Genomic DNA, 22,026 nt, shown 5'->3' on the forward strand with positions numbered 1-22,026 from the left:
AAGAGAGCGTGCGAGCTGTGGTTTTCTCTCAATATATTGAGACTCTGGACTGTTGAGAAGGTCCAAAAAGGTCCTTCAGCTCCTGTCTCCCGTCCCTACCGAGACTTTCAGTCCCTCTCACCCCATCCCTTCTAACCTATTTACCCCACCCTCCAGATCACACCGCCTCCCAGCTTCCCTGGTTCTCAGTTGCCTTCTGTACCCTAGCACTCCTACTTCGGCTTCCAGCCTTCCCCAGCCCTGCTTTTCCCCTCAGGGCTAGCAGTTTGCCCAGGGGAATGGGCAGCCTGGATATGCTCACTCTCTCAGTGAAGGAGCACCAATCCCTTAACAGAGCTTGGTCACATCATCAGCTGCCAGGCAGACTTGTCCTCTTGTGCATTGTGCACCACCTGCCGCCTCCAGTGGCTCCTCCAGCCCACTAAGCGGTGGTGCCAGTAGGGCAGGGGAGGACAGGTTAGGACTCGTAGCCTGAGAGGCACTAAAAATACCATCGCAGGAGGCAGCTGAGGTGGAAGGCAGAGTCTGAGAAGGACTTACTGAAGAGGAGTGAGCATAGGAGGGGTTGTGAGGATCTGGTGACTTAGAAGGAGCAGGGACTGAGTTAGAAGGACCAGCCTCTTTCTCAGACCTGCCTTGAAACTCCCCCCCCCCCCAACCCTGCTCTCATCTTCCACAGGGTCTGATTCCCCTTCTGCAAAATTGGAAGAGTAGACTGGATAATTTCTGAGATCTCTTTGGATTAGAGGGTCCTAATTGTAGTCTGACTGCCAGGCAAGGCAGATATGGGGCCAAGCACCTTGGGGAGTCCCCCAGCTTCTCAGGTTAGAGGAAAGCTGGGACAGGAGTGGGCCTGGATAGCTTGAACAGCCAGTGCCTGGTTTCCCTGCTAGACCAGCTAGAGTCAGTGTCTGCAGGCTTCAGAACCCTTGGGAATTATCTAATGTAACATCTTCATTTTGTAGAGAAGGAAGCAGAAGCCTTGAGAGGGAAGGTCACATGATGAGTCAGGGCAGAGCTCTGAAAAATCCCAGACAGGGGAAAGCCAGCAGGATTTAGTGGGAGACAGAGCGAAAAAGACTGAACCAGGGAAAGATGAAAACAAGGCAGAGACAGGGCTGGGAAAGGAGCAGGGACAAGGGGCAAGAGAGACATTTGAAAGAAGGGAGGCACAGATCCCAGAGGTGAAGACAGGGCACTGTCCTCAGGTAACACTGAATTTCAGACCTGCTCTCGCACCTTGCGCACCAGCCTCTCCTTCAGATGTCTTAGATGGTTTGGACTGGTCCTTTTGATGTAACTAATCTTTCACCTTTAAAATATTAAATAAAACAAAAATGACCTCGTTACTATCTGCTTTTGTGACACCCTCCCTTTCAAAAACACCCTCCCTGGGACTCCATCTGGGGGACTTCCTCCCCCGCAATGAGGGTGTTCTAATGCCCTGATGCCATGGGCCAGGTGTAGCCAGGCTGGAGAGGAGAAGCTGCCACCATGGTTGCACTTTCGCTGAAGATCAGCATTGGGAATGTGGTGAAGACGATGCAGTTCGAGCCGTCCACCATGGTGTACGACGCTTGTCGCATCATTCGTGAACGTATCCCAGAGGCCCCAGCTGGCCCTCGTGAGTCTGATTACCCATGTGACTGGGGCGGGAGTCCTCAGTCCCTTCTGTTCCCAGCCTCTTGGCCTTGAGAGATGACTGTATTGTATACCTCTGGTCCGTTGGGTCCCGCCCTCCCCTTAGGCCCCGAGTCACTGGGGAAATAGTAAGGGCAATGGTGCAGCTATTTGGCCACATTGTGGTCCTCATAAGTTTGATATGATCTCTCTTCTCCTTTAGCCAGCGACTTTGGGCTGTTTCTGTCAGATGATGACCCCAAAAAGGGTATATGGCTGGAGGCCGGGAAAGCTTTGGATTACTACATGCTCCGAAATGGGGTGAGTATCACTTCATCAAGGATCACCAACATTATCTTCCATTAACTTTCCGGGTTCCACCTCCTATTTTTAGCACCCACATCTGTTGTCTCTGATCCCTCCCATGCTTTCTGTCTATTGCAGGCAGTCACAATAGCCTGCTTTGGGTAAGCCATTGTCGTCCTTTTAGTAGTCGCCCTTCCTCCCCTCTGGCCTGTTAAAAGGAAGTATTCCTCTAGCTTAAAGTGGGCCCTTATTTCCTATTCCTGCCCCAACAGGACACCATGGAGTACAGGAAGAAACAGAGGCCCCTGAAGATCCGTATGCTAGATGGAACTGTGAAGACTATCATGGTCGATGACTCTAAGACTGTCACCGACATGCTTATGACCATCTGTGCCCGCATTGGTAAGGGGTCTCAGTGGGGTTGAGGGCCCAGGTGGGGAGACTCTAACTCTAGCAAAAGATGCTGGTACTGATCCCTCCCCTTCTCGCCAGGTATCACCAACCATGATGAATATTCTCTGGTTCGTGAGCTGATGGAAGAGAAGAAGGAGGAGGTGACGGGCACCTTACGAAAAGATAAGACACTTCTGCGAGATGAAAAGAAGATGGAGAAACTAAAGCAGAAGTTGCACACAGATGACGAGTGTAAGCAGAAATGCAAAAAAGAGGGCACTGGGAATGGTCGGGAGGCAGGGGGCCGCCATTTATTTATTGTCTGTTGAACACCTGCTTTTGCAAAGCACTGTTTTAGACACTGGGGATACATCAGTAATAAAACAAAGTCCTACACTCACAGAACTTAACCTATTAGTGAGAGAAGGTAGGAAATGAAGAAATGAACAAACAAAACCAGAAACTAGACAGCACAAGAGCCATGGAGGCTTGGAATTGAGCAGACTTTCTGTGTCCCAGTGAACTGGTTGGACCATGGCCGCACACTGAGGGAACAGGGAGTGGAGGAGAACGAGACACTTCTGCTGCGGAGGAAATTCTTCTACTCAGACCAGAATGTGGACTCCCGGGACCCTGTACAGCTGAACCTTCTTTACGTGCAGGTGTGGAGAGGGCTTGCCTGGGGTGGTGGAGGTAGGGAGAGGGGACAGTGATCAGCATCACTTTGCCTACACACGTTTGTCTCCTTTCCCTGCACTCTCCAGGCACGAGACGATATCCTGAATGGCTCCCACCCTGTCTCCTTTGACAAGGCCTGTGAGTTTGCTGGCTTCCAATGCCAGATCCAGTTCGGGCCCCACAATGAACAGAAGCACAAGGCCGGCTTCCTTGAGTGAGTGACTCACATCCCACAACCCACCAGGGCCCAGGACACTCTACCTTTTTGACTCCAATAGTCCTGTCTCCATCCCAGGCCTTCTTACCTCACTTACTCTCCTGAGGTACCAGGATTTGACTTGTATGGGTACCTTTTTAGCGTCCATCAGCCGTTTATCTCCTTACTGGCCCCATGTGGAGTGCGAGTATAATTCAGATCTCTGCCCCAGCTACCCGTGTCTGAGGCAAGCATATAATACTTTTGAGATTCTCTGAAGAATTATACTGCAGTAGCCAGAGGGAAACAGGGAACATTTTTACTCACAGGGAACATTAGATTTAGAAAGTCTCAAGTGTTCATCCTCTGGTATTTCTCAGAATGCAGAGTTTGGTGTGGCTTTCTCAGCTTCCTACAGGCATGGACATCCTTCTAGTGAGTTTTTTCTGCTCCTGGTTCCCTGAAATAATGCGCTTGACCATCTTTTCCTCAGGGACTGAGTCTCCAACTCAAGTTCCCTCAGTCCCTTTCCCTGTAGTGAGAGACACAGACCGCATTCAAGAGCTATTGCTAAGTCACCTCTATTTCAGGGACAATTCAGACTCTGTTCCCTCAGAGTCTTCCTTCTCCCCAAGGATAACACTGTCCTAGACATTTCCTCACACCCCTAGGCCCACAGTCCATGGCCCATATGCCCCTGCTGCTGTCCACTACATGCTGACCCTCCCTTTTCTGGTGTAGCCTGAAGGACTTCCTGCCCAAGGAGTATGTGAAGCAGAAGGGAGAGCGTAAGATCTTCCAGGTGAATGGGGACAGGGAAAAGTGTTTGGGATGACCTGGGAGCTTTGCTGCTTAATCCTCCTGACTAAATGGCCCCCCGCCCCTTCCCCGCCTGCTTCCACCCTGCTTCCACCCACCCAGCTGTTCTCCCACCTCTCCTGTGCCAAGAAAGCAGAAGACCTGGGCTTTTAGTCTCAGCTCCATCACTGCATTTGCCATGGAATTCGATATTCTTGTTTTCTTCTGTTTACCTCTAACACGGAATAACAGTACCTGCCCTGCCTTGGGTTGATAGGAGAATCAAATGAGATAGTACACCTGAAATTACTGTGAAAAGTATATCTTTGTACAAATGTAAGGTGTTATCCCCACTCTGGATATTGAGCCCAAAAGGCTTTCTATTTGACCTTCTACTTCCTAGCTATCCATTCACATCTCTAGAATGTCTGCAAGTTCCTTAACTATACCCCTTGAACCTTTGCTTGTGCAGAGCCTTTATCAGCTCCCAGCTCTTCCCCCTCTCGTTTCTCCTACCCTACGTTTCCTAACCTTTCCTGTGTTCCCATAATACTCTTCCATTATAGTAACATCCCACCTTAACTCCGTGTCTGCAATATTATCTTTCCCATATTTTGCTAAATCTTTTCTCATTTCATGCTCTAAGGCACACAAGAATTGTGGACAGATGAGTGAGATTGAGGCCAAGGTACGCTACGTGAAGCTAGCGCGTTCTCTCAAAACATACGGCGTCTCCTTCTTCCTGGTTAAGGTGGGTTACAGACCCCTCTTACTGCCCTTCTTGTTTCCACTTTTATTCTTTCCTATTTGAAAGTCTAACCCTCCCCTCAGTCACATTTCCCAGCATTCCCTGAGAGTCTAATTCTCTACCTTGAGAAAACTTGCCTGTTGTCAGTTCCCCACCACCACTTCCCTTCCTACTCTGCTTCCCCTCCCTTTCCTTTTCCCTTTCCCTAAAGTAGCCTTGTCCTGGGCCCATCTGTAGACACCCTAGTTTGGTGCTCCTGCCCACCTCAGCACCCCCTAGTGGTCTTAATCTCATTTGACCATTCACTTCTCATTCGACCTCTGACCTATGACACCGATGATAACCTCTGCTTCACAGGAAAAGATGAAAGGAAAGAACAAGCTGGTGCCGAGGCTTCTGGGCATCACTAAGGAATGTGTGATGCGAGTGGATGAGAAGACCAAAGAGGTGATCCAGGAATGGAACCTCACCAACATCAAACGCTGGGCTGCCTCTCCCAAGAGCTTTACCCTGGTGAGCCTGGGGGCTCAGAGGGGGAAGTACTTGGGAATTTTCAGAGAATGGGGCAGCTACAGAGGTCTTTTCTGCTTCCCTTGGGGCAGGTGCACTGAATGTGACTCCAGAAAAAAGGGAGAACTTTGGAAGTATTGCAGGAACATGGAGGCTAGAGTAGGGGAGAAACTCCTGGAGAGTTGAGTGGTGCTTAAATGAAACTTATTTTTTAAAATCAACAGAACAACATTGTAAACATTAAGCTGAGATCACAGGAAACTGGAGAGGGAGGAAAAAGGTAACAGAAAAAACATGCCTCCCCTCTTTGAGCAGCAGCTACACCCTACAGTTGTCCCCTCTGGCTTTATACTTTGGTGTTGTGAATTAAAACTGATACCAGCTTGATGAAGTACCCCAATGAGAGAAATTAGTAAAGGCTAGTTTTCCATTTTCAATACTGGTGCTAACCTTCACTTGTGGTCATTTAGTAGTAAATGTTAGTGTTCTTCTAATTTTATTATCCTGAGAGAAAAAGAGTTTTCCTGAATGGCATGTGGAACATAAAGACCACTCCTCAGAAATAAAATATTTCCCTCCAAGGAGGAAAATAGAGAAATAGGATGAGGCAGGCTTGTCATAGAGGGCTGTCGGCATGGGAGGAAACCGTCGTCAGCTCAGCATTGGGGCTTCCGTCCTACCTTTTCCCACCCTGAAGCTTTCCCTCTGAGCCCCCACCTTGTCACCCTAGGATTTCGGGGACTACCAAGATGGCTACTACTCAGTACAGACGACTGAGGGCGAGCAGATCGCACAGCTCATTGCCGGCTACATCGACATCATCCTGAAGAAGGTGAGCGCTGCCTGCCCCATCCGCCTCTGTGTCTTCCCTTCCCTTCTCCCCAGGTCAGTCCTGTAGAAATGGGGACCCAGGTCCTGGAAAACACCTGACTGGGGAAAGAAGTGCCTTTCCCTCACTCCTGTTCTTTTTTCCTTTCTATAGAAAAAAAGCAAAGACCACTTTGGGCTGGAAGGAGATGAGGAGTCTACTATGCTAGAGGACTCGGTGTCCCCCAAAAAGTACGAAGGGAGAGGGGCTAATCTCACCCTTCGGGGTGTGGGAGGAGGCAAGCCTTGACTCCAAAGACTATTGGGGGGCGTCGAATCCTTACAGTAGTTCTTTAACTGGTTGAAGGCTGTAATGAGACTTCATACCTCCTTCCCCCACCGCACCCCTCCGGACCACAGGACTTGTGAAGGTGGTAGAGCTGGGTGGGAAGGAGATGAGAGGAAGAAAACCAGAGTGCTCCTCGGTATGTCCCCTCTCTAGGTCGACAGTCCTTCAGCAGCAGTACAACCAGGTGGGGAAAGTGGAGCATGGCTCCGTGGCTCTGCCTGCCATCATGCGCTCTGGGGCCTCTGGTCCTGAGAATTTCCAGGTGGGCAGCATGCCACCTGCCCAGCAGCAGATTACCAGTGGCCAGATGCACCGAGGACACATGCCTCCGTTGGTAAGAGTGCCCCCGCTGCCACCACAGTACTAGCCCTCTCCCCGCCCCTCAGCTGGGCCTAGCCGAAGGTTAGGCAGTCTTTCCCCTCCCTATTTGCATTCCTCTCCCTAACCTCGGGTTCTCACTCACCTTCTCTTTCCTCTTACTCTTCTCCTTGTAGACTTCAGCCCAGCAGGCACTCACTGGAACCATCAACTCCAGCATGCAGGCCGTGCAGGCTGCTCAGGCCACTCTGGATGACTTTGACGCTCTGCCCCCTCTGGGCCAGGATGCTGTGAGTACAGGGTGGAGGGGAGGTCAGCAGTACTGGAGCTGGGACTCCAAGGAGCAGGGTTGGGGGTACCCAGGGTAGCGGGTCTTGAGGTTTGTTTGTCTTTTCTCTCAGGCGTCTAAGGCCTGGCGGAAGAACAAGATGGATGAATCGAAGCATGAGATCCACTCCCAGGTAGATGCCATCACAGCCGGCACTGCCTCCGTGGTGAACCTGACAGCAGGTAGGCCAGAGCCGAGCCCGTTGTGTGTGGCGGGATGGGGCGAGCATGTGCAAGCATGAGTGTGACTGGCTTGGGTGTGACTGCACCTTGACTCATGGAAGGGACTGTGTGTATTTGTCTCTCACAGGACGTGTGTGTGACTAACTGCCTGTGATTGTTCTCTTCCCAGTCCATCATCTAGTCTCCGCTGTCACTCACGCCTGCTCTTCTTCCTCTTCCTGCCCTCAGGGGACCCTGCAGAGACAGACTATACCGCAGTGGGCTGTGCAGTCACGACAATCTCCTCCAACCTGACGGAGATGTCCCGTGGTGTGAAGCTGCTCGCTGCCCTGCTGGAGGATGAAGGCGGTAGTGGCCGTCCACTGCTGCAGGCGGCGAAGGGCCTTGCAGGAGCGGTGTCCGAACTGCTGCGCAGTGCCCAGCCAGCCAGTGCCGAGGTCAGGGGCCACAGGGGGGACAGAGGGTTCGAGCCCAAGGAAAAGGGGACAGTCCGAGCCACAGGATGGAAGTGTGGGACCCCGGGCACACAGGACCTGTGGGCACGTGGGCAGGAATTGGGCAGCTTCTGACTGGTGTTCACTCTCCACAGCCCCGTCAGAACCTGCTGCAAGCAGCTGGGAACGTGGGCCAGGCCAGTGGGGAGCTGTTGCAGCAAATTGGGGAAAGTGATACTGACCCCCACTTCCAGGTTGGTGACTTACCCAACCCCCAGAACCCCAGCTCTTAGGAGGTGACCTCTGATCCTGAATCTAGCTCCTAGTCCTACTATGCGTTGACCACTCAGAGTCAACCTGAACCTGTTTCCAAGAATGATAATGGAAACCTCCAATCCATTTTTAGGGGATGAGAATTCAGAACCTCTGATTTCAAACTTAACCTACTAGTTTATTCTTGTCCCTAATTAATATTTTTTAGCCACCTGTCGTCTTTTCCCTGTCTTTCCCATACACAGCCCTGGCCCTAACTCGAGGACATCTTAAACCCCCTCCAATCCTGTAGACCTTACCATCCTGAGGGCACTGTTCCTCTAGCGTCCCCTTCCCTGCCCCATGCCCATTTCCTCAGTTGACTTGTCGTCCTGGATTTCCCATGCAGATATGTGCACCCAGAGGGTCTGGGGTTCGATCTCACCCCGATCCCCCGACGGTAACGGCCTCTGGCCTGGGCCTTCCCAGCTTTGTCCTCTGAGCCGCATACACTCGTTTCTGCAGCTCTCCCCCAGCCTCCTGGGAGAGCAAAACATGATGGGAGATGGGGAGGCAGGGCTTGGGAAATGGGATCAGGGAGGGTTGTGCAGGGACATGTTCCCAAGACTCCAGGGTGACTGCTCCCAACCCAGATTGAGAAGAAATGGAGAAAAGAAGCTGGAGATGGGAGGGACCCTCAAAGTACCTCCTCTCTCCATCGCACTGTAACAGTGCTGCCCTTCCCTCCCATCGCTGACCGAGTGTATCCGCCTCGCACGTTTCTCCCTTTGGTGTAGGCTCTGTTTCTCTCGGTGTGGGTTTGTTCCTTGGTGGGGGCTCTGTCCTCCCGGGTGCTCAAGGCAGGGGTTTGGGCTAGGTTCTGGTTGCTTCTGCATACACTGTCCTGTGATTGGAATCAGTGGGAATAATGAACCAGCTTATGCCTCTCAGAAGGGTCCAGGGATCCCAAGCCCAATCCCAGGTCATGCTGACTGCATCTTTCTCACAGGAGGTGCTAATGCAACTAGCCAAGGCCGTGGCAAGCGCTGCAGCTGCCCTGGTCCTCAAGGCCAAGAGTGTGGCCCAGCGGACAGAGGACTCAGGGCTTCAGACCCAGGTTATTGCTGCAGCAACACAGTGTGCCCTGTCCACCTCCCAGCTGGTGGCCTGTACCAAGGTGAGTCCCAAAGGTTGTTGTAGCCTGTGCTGAGGGGTGATGCTGCCACCTACCCAAGAGCCTCTCATTTTATCCCTTTGGCTCCTGCAGCCTCATTACCTAACCCAGTGACTATTGTGAACACCACAAAAACCTCCCCTTGTGGCTCCTTTCCCTTGCCTACATCTCTGACACTCAGTTTGTCCACAGGTGGTGGCCCCTACAATCAGCTCACCTGTCTGCCAAGAGCAGCTGGTGGAGGCCGGACGACTAGTAGCCAAAGCTGTGGAGGGCTGTGTGTCCGCCTCCCAGGCAGCAACAGAGGACGCACAGCTATTGCGAGGGGTAGGAGCAGCGGCCACAGCTGTCACCCAGGCCCTGAATGAGCTGCTGCAGCACGTGAGGGCCCATGCTACTGGGACTGGGCCTGCAGGCCGTTATGACCAGGCCACTGACACCATCCTTACTGTCACCGAGAACATCTTCAGCTCCATGGGTGATGCTGGTAAGGACACCACCCACAGGAAGACAAAGAACCCCAGTGAGGTTCACCAGGCCCACTAGACATTTCCTTGCAGACCTGACCCCTCCTCCTAAGGAGACTGGGTTCCCCATCTGTAAACCAGGAGTATATCCCTGCTCTGCCTTCTGTGGCACATTTAAAGAATGTGTCAAAGTGTACACAAAAATCGATGGGAAGCAGCATCTTAGGAGATAACCATCTTCATTCTACTCTACCCCATCATCCCGAAAAGCCTTTACAAAATGGGTCTCATCCCCTTAAGACTGCTGAAAATACGCGTAAAAGCCCACCAGGAAATCTATTTCTCTCTAAGATCCTAAACCTAGAAAAGAATAACTCCAAGGAAGTCACTCCGAAATTTTCCCCCAGTTTCTTTACTGTCATGAAAAGCCTCACCTCTACCTTGCCTGCACCATTTTCCTGAACCCTTAGCGCTCTCTCAGTGACTCTGGCTTCCTCATCTGGTTGTGCCCTGTCCCCTCAGGTGAGATGGTGCGACAGGCCCGCATCCTGGCCCAAGCCACCTCTGATCTGGTCAATGCCATCAAGGCTGATGCCGAAGGGGAGAGTGACCTGGAAAACTCCCGCAAGCTATTAAGTGCTGCCAAGATCCTGGCTGATGCCACGGCGAAGATGGTGGAGGCTGCCAAGGTACAGAGACTTGTGCAGACTCCCAGACTGGGCCCTGAAGGGAAGTAGACTCGCCCAGACTGTCACCCTCATCGGACGGCAGAGATGCGGTTGAAACAGAAAATACAAGAGAACAAATGCAGGAGCCCTTAGGAAGTAAATGTGTCCCCAGGCTGCCAGTGGACAGTGGCCCAGGCTTCTAGCCAGTATGATTCCCAGAGTCCTCACTGACTGACTGGCAACTGCACCCTTTACCTTCCTCTAAGTCCAGGGCCTACTGTTCTTTCCTTCTTTACTTCCCTGCCACCATCGGCATTGTCCTGGGGTCCTTCCGCATCCTGGTCTCTATTGTGAATGCACCTGGGCCTTTAGTCCCAGCACCTCCGCCGCTAGTACTGCAAAGACAAGCCAGTAGGACATGGGGACACGGTGCAGAGGGCCATCAGGAAGAAACCAAAAGACTTCCAGTTCCCCTGGGTTCTGGGGTATTTTCGTTTGCAGGAATAATCAGGTCCCTTGCTTTGTGATATCCCTGAAATCCCTGCTCTAAATTGTACCCTCCTTGTTCCAAAGAGCCCTGCTCACCCACTATTTGCTAGTGGTATTTTGCAGGGAGTTGGGGGAGGAACATGGCCACTTCCCCAAAGAGAACAAGAAACAGATCCACCTAAAGTAGGGATTTTAGCATCCCAAAGGGAACCGAGGGTCCACCCAAGGTTTCCCATTCTGCCTGAGGTGGCTTGTCTCAGAGGTCATTGCCTTTCAGTGGGGATATTAGAAATGACTCCAGGAGAAAAAGTCTGAGTGTGGAGAGGTCAGAGCTTAGCTTACTGAGGGTCCATAGGGATGCTGGGTGATGACTGCCTGTCTCTCCACCTCCCAGGGAGCAGCTGCCCACCCTGACAGTGAGGAGCAGCAGCAGCGGCTACGGGAGGCAGCGGAGGGTCTGCGCATGGCAACTAATGTGGCTGCGCAAAATGCCATCAAGAAAAAGCTGGTGCAGCGCCTCGAGGTGAGGTTGGAAAATAAACCAGGAGCAAGAGAGTGTGGGTGCTGTGGGAGGACCGAAATTAGGGGAGACGTGTGGGGAGAGGGTCATGTAGTATTTCCTTGGAGCATGGCTTGAGCCAGGTAAGCCAGGGACTGCGTTTGGGAATGCCTGGGGCTTGTCTTGACTACTCTGTCCTCACAGCATGCAGCCAAGCAGGCTGCAGCCTCGGCTACGCAGACCATCGCCGCGGCCCAACATGCAGCCTCCACCCCCAAGGTCTCTGCTGGCCCCCAGCCCCTGCTGGTGCAGAGCTGCAAGGTGAGACTCCAGGAAGTGTGTGGGAGGAGGTGTGGGAGGAGAGGGACTTTCCCCCAGCCTGTGGGGTGGGGGGGAGTGATCCTCATGACATTTTCATCTGCAGGCTGTGGCAGAGCAGATTCCACTGCTGGTGCAGGGCGTCCGAGGAAGCCAAGCTCAGCCTGACAGTCCCAGTGCCCAGCTAGCCCTCATTGCTGCCAGCCAGAGCTTCCTTCAGGCAAGACACCCTTACCCAACTCAGACCAGACTCTTTGCACCCTCCCAAACCCCCTAGGGCTCCCACAATTTCAATCTCCGCCAATAGCCTCTGTCCCAGTACTGATCCCCCAGTGCTCACCACGTCCTAACTATCCTTAGTTCCTGTATGAAGCCCAGAGCAAGGATGGTACCCTTCATCTGCCTGTCCGTCTCCCCAACAGCCAGGTGGGAAGATGGTGGCAGCTGCGAAGGCCTCAGTGCCCACGATTCAGGACCAGGCTTCGGCCATGCAGCTGAGTCAGTGTGCTAAAAACCTTGGCACTGCCTTGGCTGAGCTCCGCACTGCTGCCCAGAAGGTATGGGAGCTGGCTTTCTATTTGGAAGATGAGGGTGGTGTCCTGGGATAATGAGGAATCTGCAGAATAACCCGAAACACAGATAATCATGTAATCTGAGGCATCGGTAGGACATAGCAATACCTCCTACACCCCAAATTCCTGTATCATTGTAGGCTCAGGAAGCATGTGGGCCTTTGGAGATGGACTCTGCACTGAGTGTGGTACAGAATCTAGAGAGGGACCTGCAGGAGGTGAAAGCAGCAGCTCGAGATGGCAAGCTTAAACCCTTACCTGGGGAGACGGTAAGTATTCTTAAGACCTCGTTCTTTTTTTTTTAATCCTCACCTCAGGACATGCTTACTGATTTTAGAGAGGGGGGAAGGAAGGGAGAAAGAGAGAGAAGGAGGCATCGATGTGTGAAACATCTATTAGTTACCTTTCATTTGTACCCTGACCAGACACTCCACCCAGAACCTAGGTGTTTGCCCAATGGGAAGTCGAACCCATGACCTCCCACTTTACGGAACAGTGCTCCAACCAACTGAGCCACACTGGCCAGGGCAAGACCTCATTCTTTCTTACTTACACACTGAGGTCTTTCTTCCCACCTATGCCCCAGAGCTGCCCAAAACCTCATTGAAAACTGCCAGCTGTCCCCAAGCAGCTTCTCAAGTTCCCTTTTCCCAGTTTCTCCTATACCTGAGCCTCCCTGAGACTCCCTTGTATCCCTAGATGGAGAAATGTGCCCAGGACCTGGGCAACAGCACCAAAGCAGTGAGCTCCGCCATCGCCCAGCTGCTGGGGGAGGTTGCCCAGGGCAATGAGAATTATGCAGGTACGTGGGCAGGGCCAGGAATGGGGCATCTGGCGAGGTGGGTAGGGGATAGGAGCTGGGTGAGGTACAGGGCCTGACAGAGGAAACCACAGGGATCAGGGCCTGGTGACAAAAGTGCCTTTTCCCCTTCCTTCCTCTCCTGTCTCCCCAGGTATTGCAGCACGGGATGTGGCTGGTGGACTTCGATCACTGGCCCAGGCCGCCAGGGGCGTAGCTGCCCTGACGTCAGATCCTGCAGTGCAGGCCATTGTGCTAGACACAGCCAGTGATGTACTGGACAAGGCCAGCAGCCTCATCGAGGAGGCAAAAAAGGCAACTGGCCATCCAGGAGACCCCGAGAGCCAGCAGCGGCTTGCCCAGGTCAGGTATTGGGAAGGGCCACTCCCTCCCTCTCCCCCAGAGCCCGTCAGAAGGCCCACTCCAGTTGGGCCAAAGCCTCATCTGCACTGACAGAGGAACAGCTTCTCAGGTCCGCTCTTAATACCTCCTCTCCGGATCCCACCCTTTTTCTCCATCCCAATCCAAGTATCTCAGTCAGACCAAGGCAGAGGCCCAGCTAAACACCAAGTTTGGGGAAGTTTGATCTCACCTGACACCCTAACTTCAGCCTGCTCAGCTACGACACCCCCTTTCCCATGTTACTTTCAGAGGCAGTAGAGCAGTGATCTTTCCTGTCCTGTGGGCAGAGGAGGGAATCTCCCAAATTGTTCTCCGTTTTAACAATGCCCCATCTCTTTTCTACCTCAGGTGGCTAAAGCAGTGACCCAGGCACTGAACCGCTGTGTCAGCTGCCTGCCTGGCCAGCGAGATGTGGATAACGCCCTGAGAGCAGTGGGAGATGCCAGCAAGCGACTCCTCAGTGACTCGGTAGGAGGACAGGGGGCAGGGGGGAACATAGGAGCCGAAGAACTCTAAGCTTCTTTCATCTCTAGACCTCTCCTTGAGCCTGACTTCTCAGATTTATTCCCTTTCATCGCTCCCAGGCTCCAGGCCCACGTCCCAGCACTCCTTTACCAAGTTCTTCCTCACATTCTTGCGTCTGACTCTCTCACTGATCCTGCAGCTTCCCCCCAGCACCGGGACATTTCAAGAAGCTCAGAGCCGGTTGAATGAAGCTGCTGCTGGGCTGAATCAGGCAGCCACAGAACTGGTGCAGGCCTCTCGGGGAACCCCTCAGGACCTGGCTCGAGCTTCAGGTCGATTTGGACAGGACTTCAGCACCTTTCTGGAAGCCGGAGTGGAGATGGCAGGACAGGCTCCGGTATGAAGAGGCCCAGGGTCTGGTTCAAGGTTTAGTGGGGAGGCACCTTTGTGATCATGGAGCTCTGCTCCTGGCCTCCTCCTCTCCTCAGTCTCTAGCAGTACTTGAGTGTCTGGGACAGAAGATCCCTTTCAGAGACAGGTAAGAAAGGACTGGACAACACGTTGACTTCCTCACCTTTAACAGAGCCAGGAGGACCGCGCCCAGGTTGTGTCCAACTTGAAGGGCATCTCCATGTCTTCAAGCAAACTTCTTCTGGCTGCCAAGGCCCTGTCCACAGACCCAGCTTCCCCCAACCTCAAGAGTCAGCTGGCTGCAGCTGCCCGGTAAGGAGGAGCTGGGAAGCCCAGCCCTATGACATTGGAGAGAATAGGGAAGGCACAATTCATGAGATGTCCTTGGCTTAGAAGTGGCTCCATGCAAAAGAGAACTAGCTAGAGACTTCCCATGTATATAGGTCCCAGAATGATGGCCTGTGTACCCATTCACTCAAACTTCCTGTTCCTCCCAGGGCAGTGACAGACAGCATCAACCAGCTTATCACCATGTGCACCCAACAGGCGCCCGGCCAGAAAGAATGTGACAATGCCCTGCGAGAATTGGAGGTGGGCACTTGGCAGGGTTGAGTTTGAGGATGGTGTCCTGGGTTTGGTGTGAGGGAGGTATCTTACTTTGCTTTCTACCTACACAGACGGTCCGGGAACTCTTAGAGAACCCAGTCCAGCCCATCAATGACATGTCCTACTTTGGCTGCCTGGACAGTGTAATGGAGAACTCAAAGGTGAGTGCAGCTGGGAACCCAGGAGAGCAGAGCGCAGGAAGGTGGGACTAGCCAGGGGCTGCTCTACCCACTGACAACAGGGCCTAACCCTCCTGATACCCTCCGTTCCTCAGGTACTGGGTGAGGCCATGACTGGCATCTCCCAAAATGCCAAGAATGGAAACCTGCCGGAGTTTGGAGAAGCCATTGCCACAGCTTCCAAGGCTCTCTGTGGCTTCACTGAGGCAGCTGCACAGGTTATTCTCGATGGTTCCCAGAATGCCCCTGCTTTCCTTCCCCACGTCCTCTCAGCCTCACACACATTATGGCTGCCGAGCCAACTATGTGGAAATGGGGCTTCCTTGTTCCTCCTGATGTACAGATATTTGTCAGTAATCAGAACACCAACAGTTCTGATCACTGTCGTCCCCAAACCCCGGTACTTTGGGTTATGATTACACTGTCCAAGCATTGGGCCTCTTCCAGCCCGGATTTATTGGTGTGGACTAATTAGCATATGTCAGTAATTTTTCACATAATTATTACTTTATTAAAATAGTACCAGTGACTGAATTTCCAGTTACCTGACTTACCACTTAACTTTGCCTTTTTCTCCTTTATAAAATATAAAACAACCTATTAGCTATGAGAGCATTTCGCTTTAGTATATGAATTCTTAATACTGGCTTGAGAGTTCATCACCTCAGACTGTTTCTTTGGAAGCCTGCCACCCAGCTCCCTTCATCTCCCCTGCCTCCCATTGTCCTTCCCTGTTCGGTGGCCTGCTCTGTGTGGCCTGACTTATTTCTGGAAGAGCAAACAGAGGAAAAAGCAAAGCTCTCAGGTGGTGAAGTACAGATCAAACCTTATGGTGGTTTCAATCATAAAAAAAAAAAATTGGCAACCATTACACCCATTTTCCTTTCCTCTTTCCAACTTTCTGAAACTTGGCGCTGTCGTAAATGTTAATTAGCCGAACATCCTCCATAGCTTAAGCACTCTGTCTTTAAAAGAGGCTTTGCATGCACGGGGTCGAGGTGGGGAGCTTTCTATAGCACCACTATAGTTTGTTAATACCTTTAATTTAATTTGTTAATAATTTAGTAGTGATGGTTTAATTTGTTAATAATCACTTTGTTAATGTTGTTTAATAACTTGTTTAATTTTTTAATGCCTAATTTGTATAGTTTGTTAATACCTCCACTCGCATAGACCCCTGGTCACTAAACTTACCTCTGTTCTCCTTTGTCCCCACTATCACTGTTTGATCCTTACCTGAGGAATATTCTTTATTCTTCACCCCCAAATTTCTCTCTCCCCAGGCTGCATATCTGGTTGGTGTCTCTGACCCCAACAGCCAAGCTGGACAGCAAGGGCTAGTGGAGCCCACACAGTTTGCCCGTGCAAACCAGGCGATTCAGATGGCCTGTCAGAGTCTGGGGGAGCCTGGCTGCACCCAGGCGCAGGTAACTCAAGGGAATAGGTACCATGGGCAAGTTTGGGAAAAGATGCCAAGCCAGGATGGACTGGCCCCATGGGGAGGGAGGGACACACAGGCCGTGGGGAAGGAGAGGGGAGAGCCATCTCTCACCTTCCACACACAGCTTCTCTTTGGGTAATTGCCCTTTCCTGCCACGTTTCTCATCATTCGTTCAGTTAGTCCAGAGTTCACACCTTCTCTATAGATGTTTGACCTTACTCTCCTACGAACACACTGGAATTTCTCCATTAGTGTGTCCATCTTTCATCTCCCTGCGCCACACATACCTTGTTCATCTTTGGGGTCTGTCTGTCTCCCAAATTTTGACTTTTCAGGTGAACCTGTCTTTCCTAATTAGACTTCCAAAGGTATTGCGCTCCATCCCCCAACCTGAAGTGGCTCCTCCCTGGGAGTGTATACCTCCCTCCTGCCCACGTCATGACTCTTGCGCTGGTCTGTCTCTTCAGGTGCTCTCTGCAGCCACCATTGTGGCCAAACACACCTCTGCACTGTGTAACAGCTGCCGTCTGGCTTCTGCTCGTACCGCCAATCCTACCGCCAAGCGCCAGTTTGTACAGTCGGCCAAGGAGGTGGCCAACAGCACAGCCAACCTTGTCAAGACCATCAAGGTTCCCACGTTTGAATTCTTAGCCTTTCCCCGACCTGTCCAGTCTTCTCTCCCCTGAGACCCCCCATTATTCCCTGTGACCTCCTACCAAATTGCTTCTTCCTGAGCCTAAGCCCTTTCCTATCCATGCTGGTCATCACCAGCTTGTCCCTGCACGTTTAAGCCCAGGAGGGAGACCTGGGCTTCACCTCCTTTGCCTATAGTCCATTCTGAGGGCCTCTCTGTCACCCCTTGCAGGCGCTAGACGGGGCCTTCACAGAGGAGAACCGTGCCCAGTGCCAAGCAGCAACAGCCCCGCTGCTGGAGGCCGTGGACAATCTGAGTGCCTTTGCATCCAACCCTGAGTTTGCCAGCATTCCTGCCCAGATCAGCCCTGAGGTGAGGCCGCGAGCATGAAGGGGGAAGTGGTGGGCCAGCTGCCACGCCATCTCCTTGGGAGTCGTGAGACTCACTCCTCCTCCTCTCTCCCCAAGGGCCGGGCTGCCATGGAGCCCATTGTGAGCTCTGCCAAGACGATGTTGGAGAGTGCCGGGGGACTAATCCAGACGGCCCGAGCCCTGGCAGTCAATCCCCGGGACCCCCCACGCTGGTCAGTGCTGGCTGGCCACTCCCGCACTGTCTCGGACTCCATCAAGAAGCTTATTACAAGCATGAGGTATTGCGGGGATGTGGAGAACCGGTATGACTGGGGGACATACACTGTGGCAGAATGGAGGGGTGGTGCTCAGGTGCAATTATGTGGGATAGTGTTGGAGAACACCTGTCGTCCAAGATTTGGGGGATATGGAGTTAGATAGGCTAGCTTTAAAGGGGTATTCTTGGTGTTGGAGCCTCTGATGTGTCTGCAGGGACAAGGCTCCAGGGCAGCTGGAGTGTGAGGCGGCCATTGCAGCTCTGAACAGCTGTCTACGGGACCTAGACCAGGCTTCCCTTGCTGCCGTCAGCCAGCAGCTTGCTCCCCGTGAGGGAATCTCTCAAGAGGTAAGGCGGAAGAAGGTTATGTGAAAGGCCGTGTCTGGGAAGAGAGAGGGCAGTCTTGAAGACAGAGGACTCAGGAATGGGCTTCAAGGAGACATCAAGAGTCTGGAACATGCCAAGGGGGTTAGTTAGTTTGGTATGGAGGGAAGTGTGGGGTCCTATGCACGTAGAGGGTCTTATTCCAGGTCACAGGGCTAACGTCCGCTTCTTCCTCAGGCCTTGCACACTCAGATGCTCACTGCAGTGCAGGAAATCTCCCATCTTATTGAGCCGCTGGCCAGTGCTGCCCGGGCTGAAGCCTCCCAGCTGGGACACAAGGTATCGGGAGATAAGCGGGCAGTCCCGGCGGTAGGGTGAAAGAGGGTACCTGGCCCGGCTGACCCCCGTCCCAATGCTTTGCCTCAGGTGTCTCAGATGGCCCAGTACTTTGAGCCACTCACCCTGGCGGCAGTGGGCGCTGCCTCCAAGACCCTGAGCCACCCACAGCAGATGGCACTCCTGGACCAGACCAAAACCTTGGCAGAGTCTGCCCTGCAATTGCTGTATACAGCCAAGGAGGCTGGTGGCAACCCCAAGGTACTGAGGGCTGGGAGGGAGGGGCTGCCACTAGTTAGGGTTATAAGAAGCAGGAACAGGACCCCCTCCACTCACTCACTCTAACCCACAGCAAGCAGCTAACACCCAGGAAGCCCTGGAAGAGGCTGTGCAGATGATGACAGAGGCCGTAGAGGACCTGACAACAACTCTCAATGAGGCAGCTAGTGCTGCTGGGGTCGTCGGTGGCATGGTGGACTCCATCACCCAGGCCATCAACCAGGTTAGAGTCTTGGGGTGCCTGTGGACACGGGCTGCCCTGGGCCAGGGCTCCTGAGCACAAGGGCAGAGACCATGGCGATCTTTCCCCTTTGCTCGTCTTCCCCCCCTCAGCTAGATGAAGGTCCAATGGGTGAACCAGAAGGTTCCTTCGTGGATTACCAGACTACTATGGTGCGGACAGCCAAGGCCATTGCTGTCACCGTTCAGGAGATGGTGAGTTTGGGAGACAATACGAGAACTGCCCTTGAGGAGCTGACTTTGGACATAACTTCACTTTTCCTATTATTACCAGGTAACCAAGTCAAACACAAGCCCTGAGGAGCTGGGCCCTCTTGCTAACCAGCTGACCAGCGACTATGGTCGTCTGGCCTCGCAGGCCAAGCCTGCAGCTGTGGCTGCTGAGAATGAAGAGGTAAATATGGAGGCAGCGCTGACCTGCCCCTTGCTCCTCACAGAGAACCCCAGTGGCATGTCCCTTGTTCCCATCATGTCAGCCTCTGGGCTGTCCCCCCTGCAACTCCCTCTAGTCTTTCATAGACAGGGAACACACCCGCAGGGCCACTCCACTAAAGAGCGATCAGAGCTCTGTGCAGGGACAGGTTCAAGGCCTTCAGTTACAGGGATAGTATAGGAAAGAGCCTGGGATCTAGGGCTTCCCCGTCCACCGCTCTTGCCTCTGCCAGCTCTTCTCTGGGCCTGTGGCTGCTGCTCTGTTCTGCAGTCATAGTCCCTTCTTAGTTCTTCCTTGTTACAGAGCCGTGAAGCTCTTCCTTTCTTAAGCTCCTGGCTTTCCAAGAAAGCAAGTAATTGGATCTCAGCAAGACACACCCGATCCCCAATCCCAAAACCCTCCACAACCGCGGAGAGGCCAAATTGTAATCCATGGCCCTCTGATTCAAATACTCCAGGATACGGTGCTTCTCCCCCCTTCTCTTCACTGTGCTTAACACAGTCCGCACCAGCTGATGCCCACATGCTATTATTATCCATGTGTAGGAGGTGACCTTCTGCCAAAAGGATATGAAACAGGAAAAGTCTGTGTTCTAGGATACATGTCTTTTAGGTACTTACTGACTCTCCCAAGCCCAGTGGAACTGTCTGAGTGCCTCTGGCAAAATCCATCTCCCTTTTCCATTTGCTCACAGATAGGTGCCCACATCAAGCATCGTGTACAGGAGCTGGGGCACGGCTGTTCTGCTCTGGTCACCAAGGCAGGTGCCCTGCAGTGCAGCCCCAGTGACTCCTACACCAAGAAGGAGCTCATAGAGTGTGCCCGGAGAGTCTCCGAAAAGGTGACCGTGCTTATCCGTGCAGACTGGGCGGGGTGGCTCTCCAACCTTGCAGACCTTCCCATCCTCCTCCAACTTTCCCAGCCCTCTCCTCGGTCCCTTCTCCCAGGCATCCAGTGACCTTTCCATTTCACATGGCCCCTGCCAGGCATCATGTAACTTCCCTCTCCCAGGTCTCCCATGTGCTGGCCGCACTCCAAGCCGGGAATCGTGGCACCCAGGCCTGCATCACAGCAGCCAGCGCTGTGTCCGGCATCATTGCCGACCTGGACACCACCATCATGTTTGCTACAGCCGGCACACTCAATCGCGAGGGTGCTGAAACTTTTGCTGACCACCGGTGAGGAGGGCATGGGGCCTCAGGGAGGCAGGGTTGGGGTGGGTCAGAAGAGGCTGGAGGGACAGGGCACCTGACTAGGCACCTCCCTCAGGGAGGGAATTCTGAAGACTGCAAAGGTGTTGGTGGAGGACACCAAGGTCCTGGTGCAGAATGCAGCTGGGAGCCAGGAGAAGTTGGCACAGGCCGCCCAGTCCTCTGTGGCCACCATTACCCGCCTCGCTGATGTGGTCAAGCTGGGTGCAGCCAGCCTGGGATCCGAGGACCCTGAGACCCAGGTACCTGACACCCCTGATTCTAGTCAGATCTACTTCCTGGTTCTCCTTTAACTCCCATGGACCGGAGCCTCTGCTCTCCCACAGGTGGTGCTGATCAATGCAGTGAAAGATGTGGCCAAGGCCCTGGGAGACCTCATCAGTGCAACAAAGGCTGCAGCTGGCAAAGTTGGGGATGACCCCGCTGTGTGGCAGCTCAAGAACTCCGCCAAGGTTAGAGGGAATGAGAGCGACTGCAGGAAAGGGGGTGGATCAACGTGCTTCCTCCCGTTCCTTAACATGATCCCCTCCGCTACCCCTCTGACACACCTAGGTAATGGTGACCAATGTGACATCATTGCTCAAGACTGTGAAAGCTGTGGAAGATGAGGCCACCAAAGGCACACGGGCCCTGGAGGCAACCACAGAACACATACGGCAGGAACTGGCGGTGAGTGCGAGTCTGGGGCACCGGGGCCTCAGTCAGAGAGGGATTGTGCTAGACTGGGAAGCCATGCCTCACGTGCAGTCACAGTAGTGCAAACAGTCGCGCACATTCTTCTCTCTCATTGCCAAACTTCCTAAGTGAGCTACGCTCAGGTCCTTCCCTCCTCAGCTTTTTACCCCTTAGCATTTCACAGCTGTCTTTCACCACTGTACTCCCCGTTTCTCCAATCACCAGTGGCCTCCACTTGGCCTTCATCCTCTTCAAACATTTCCAAAATATTCAAGTGTGGTAATAAGCCTCTCTAAGGTTTTCTTTGTCTTTTTTTTTTTTTTTTTTAAGAGAAAGAGAGAAAGGAAGAGGGGAAGAGACAGACATCCATTTGTTGTTCCACTTATTTTCTTTTTCATTGGTTGATTCTTGTATGTGCCCTGACTGGGGATCAAACCCACAACTTTGGCATATTAAGACAACACTCTTAACCAAATGAGCTCCCTGACCAGGACCTTCCTTTGGCTGGCTGGCTGGCTGGCCGGCATGCTTTCTCTCTCTCTCTCTCTCTCTTTTTCTTTTCTTTTCTTTTCTTTTCTTTTCTTTTCTTTTCTTTTCTTTTCTTTTCTTTTCTTTTCTTTTCTTTCTTTCTTTCTTTCTTTCTTTCTTTCTTTCTTTCCTCTCTTTTCTTTCTTTCCATTTATTTTTGGTGGTGTTGTTCAGTTACAGTTGTCCCCATTTTTCCCCCATTGCTCTCCCCTGCCCATTGCGCCTCCCCCCCTCCCCTTGGCTTTGTTGACACTGGTTTTTCTCTTGCCTCTCTAACATCTCTTCTGTAGTCATCACTGAATCACCTTCAACCTAGTAAACAAGGCCTTT

General features: G+C 52.7%; 1 protein-coding gene across 3 annotated transcripts in view; it reads left to right on the forward strand.

The window, feature by feature from the left end:
* Positions 1-22,026, forward strand: part of TLN1 (talin 1) — a 32,462-nt gene that overhangs the window by 4,758 nt on the left and 5,678 nt on the right. For 2 of the 3 annotated variants that reach the window (XM_054584671.1, XM_054584672.1), the window contains exons 2-49: positions 1,462-1,624; positions 1,844-1,941; positions 2,199-2,328; positions 2,419-2,571; positions 2,839-2,981; positions 3,084-3,211; positions 3,935-3,995; positions 4,638-4,742; positions 5,097-5,252; positions 5,980-6,081; positions 6,232-6,308; positions 6,559-6,739; positions 6,900-7,013; positions 7,125-7,233; positions 7,462-7,670; positions 7,823-7,921; positions 8,329-8,379; positions 8,929-9,096; positions 9,286-9,580; positions 10,083-10,249; positions 11,112-11,240; positions 11,421-11,537; positions 11,641-11,754; positions 11,957-12,091; positions 12,247-12,375; positions 12,806-12,908; positions 13,060-13,268; positions 13,656-13,775; positions 13,972-14,169; positions 14,356-14,495; positions 14,681-14,774; positions 14,861-14,950; positions 15,064-15,186; positions 16,252-16,395; positions 16,877-17,038; positions 17,275-17,415; positions 17,511-17,692; positions 17,886-18,018; positions 18,232-18,333; positions 18,421-18,591; positions 18,683-18,832; positions 18,943-19,044; positions 19,124-19,243; positions 19,977-20,123; positions 20,294-20,460; positions 20,552-20,735; positions 20,820-20,945; positions 21,046-21,162. In XM_054584671.1, coding sequence (XP_054440646.1) covers positions 1,495-1,624; positions 1,844-1,941; positions 2,199-2,328; positions 2,419-2,571; positions 2,839-2,981; positions 3,084-3,211; positions 3,935-3,995; positions 4,638-4,742; positions 5,097-5,252; positions 5,980-6,081; positions 6,232-6,308; positions 6,559-6,739; positions 6,900-7,013; positions 7,125-7,233; positions 7,462-7,670; positions 7,823-7,921; positions 8,329-8,379; positions 8,929-9,096; positions 9,286-9,580; positions 10,083-10,249; positions 11,112-11,240; positions 11,421-11,537; positions 11,641-11,754; positions 11,957-12,091; positions 12,247-12,375; positions 12,806-12,908; positions 13,060-13,268; positions 13,656-13,775; positions 13,972-14,169; positions 14,356-14,495; positions 14,681-14,774; positions 14,861-14,950; positions 15,064-15,186; positions 16,252-16,395; positions 16,877-17,038; positions 17,275-17,415; positions 17,511-17,692; positions 17,886-18,018; positions 18,232-18,333; positions 18,421-18,591; positions 18,683-18,832; positions 18,943-19,044; positions 19,124-19,243; positions 19,977-20,123; positions 20,294-20,460; positions 20,552-20,735; positions 20,820-20,945; positions 21,046-21,162 — 6,525 coding nt within the window. In that variant the 5' untranslated portion in view covers positions 1,462-1,494. The remainder of the gene's footprint in view (positions 1-1,461; positions 1,625-1,843; positions 1,942-2,198; positions 2,329-2,418; positions 2,572-2,838; positions 2,982-3,083; positions 3,212-3,934; positions 3,996-4,637; positions 4,743-5,096; positions 5,253-5,979; positions 6,082-6,231; positions 6,309-6,558; positions 6,740-6,899; positions 7,014-7,124; positions 7,234-7,461; positions 7,671-7,822; positions 7,922-8,328; positions 8,380-8,928; positions 9,097-9,285; positions 9,581-10,082; positions 10,250-11,111; positions 11,241-11,420; positions 11,538-11,640; positions 11,755-11,956; positions 12,092-12,246; positions 12,376-12,805; positions 12,909-13,059; positions 13,269-13,655; positions 13,776-13,971; positions 14,170-14,355; positions 14,496-14,680; positions 14,775-14,860; positions 14,951-15,063; positions 15,187-16,251; positions 16,396-16,876; positions 17,039-17,274; positions 17,416-17,510; positions 17,693-17,885; positions 18,019-18,231; positions 18,334-18,420; positions 18,592-18,682; positions 18,833-18,942; positions 19,045-19,123; positions 19,244-19,976; positions 20,124-20,293; positions 20,461-20,551; positions 20,736-20,819; positions 20,946-21,045; positions 21,163-22,026) is intronic. The other variant, XM_054584673.1, reaches the window with a different exon arrangement.

Source organism: Pteronotus mesoamericanus, unplaced genomic scaffold (genome assembly GCF_021234165.1).
Source record: "Pteronotus mesoamericanus isolate MK-2021 breed Mesoamerican mustached bat unplaced genomic scaffold, CSHL_Meso_final contig_78, whole genome shotgun sequence".
Lineage (NCBI taxonomy): Eukaryota > Metazoa > Chordata > Mammalia > Chiroptera > Mormoopidae > Pteronotus > Pteronotus mesoamericanus.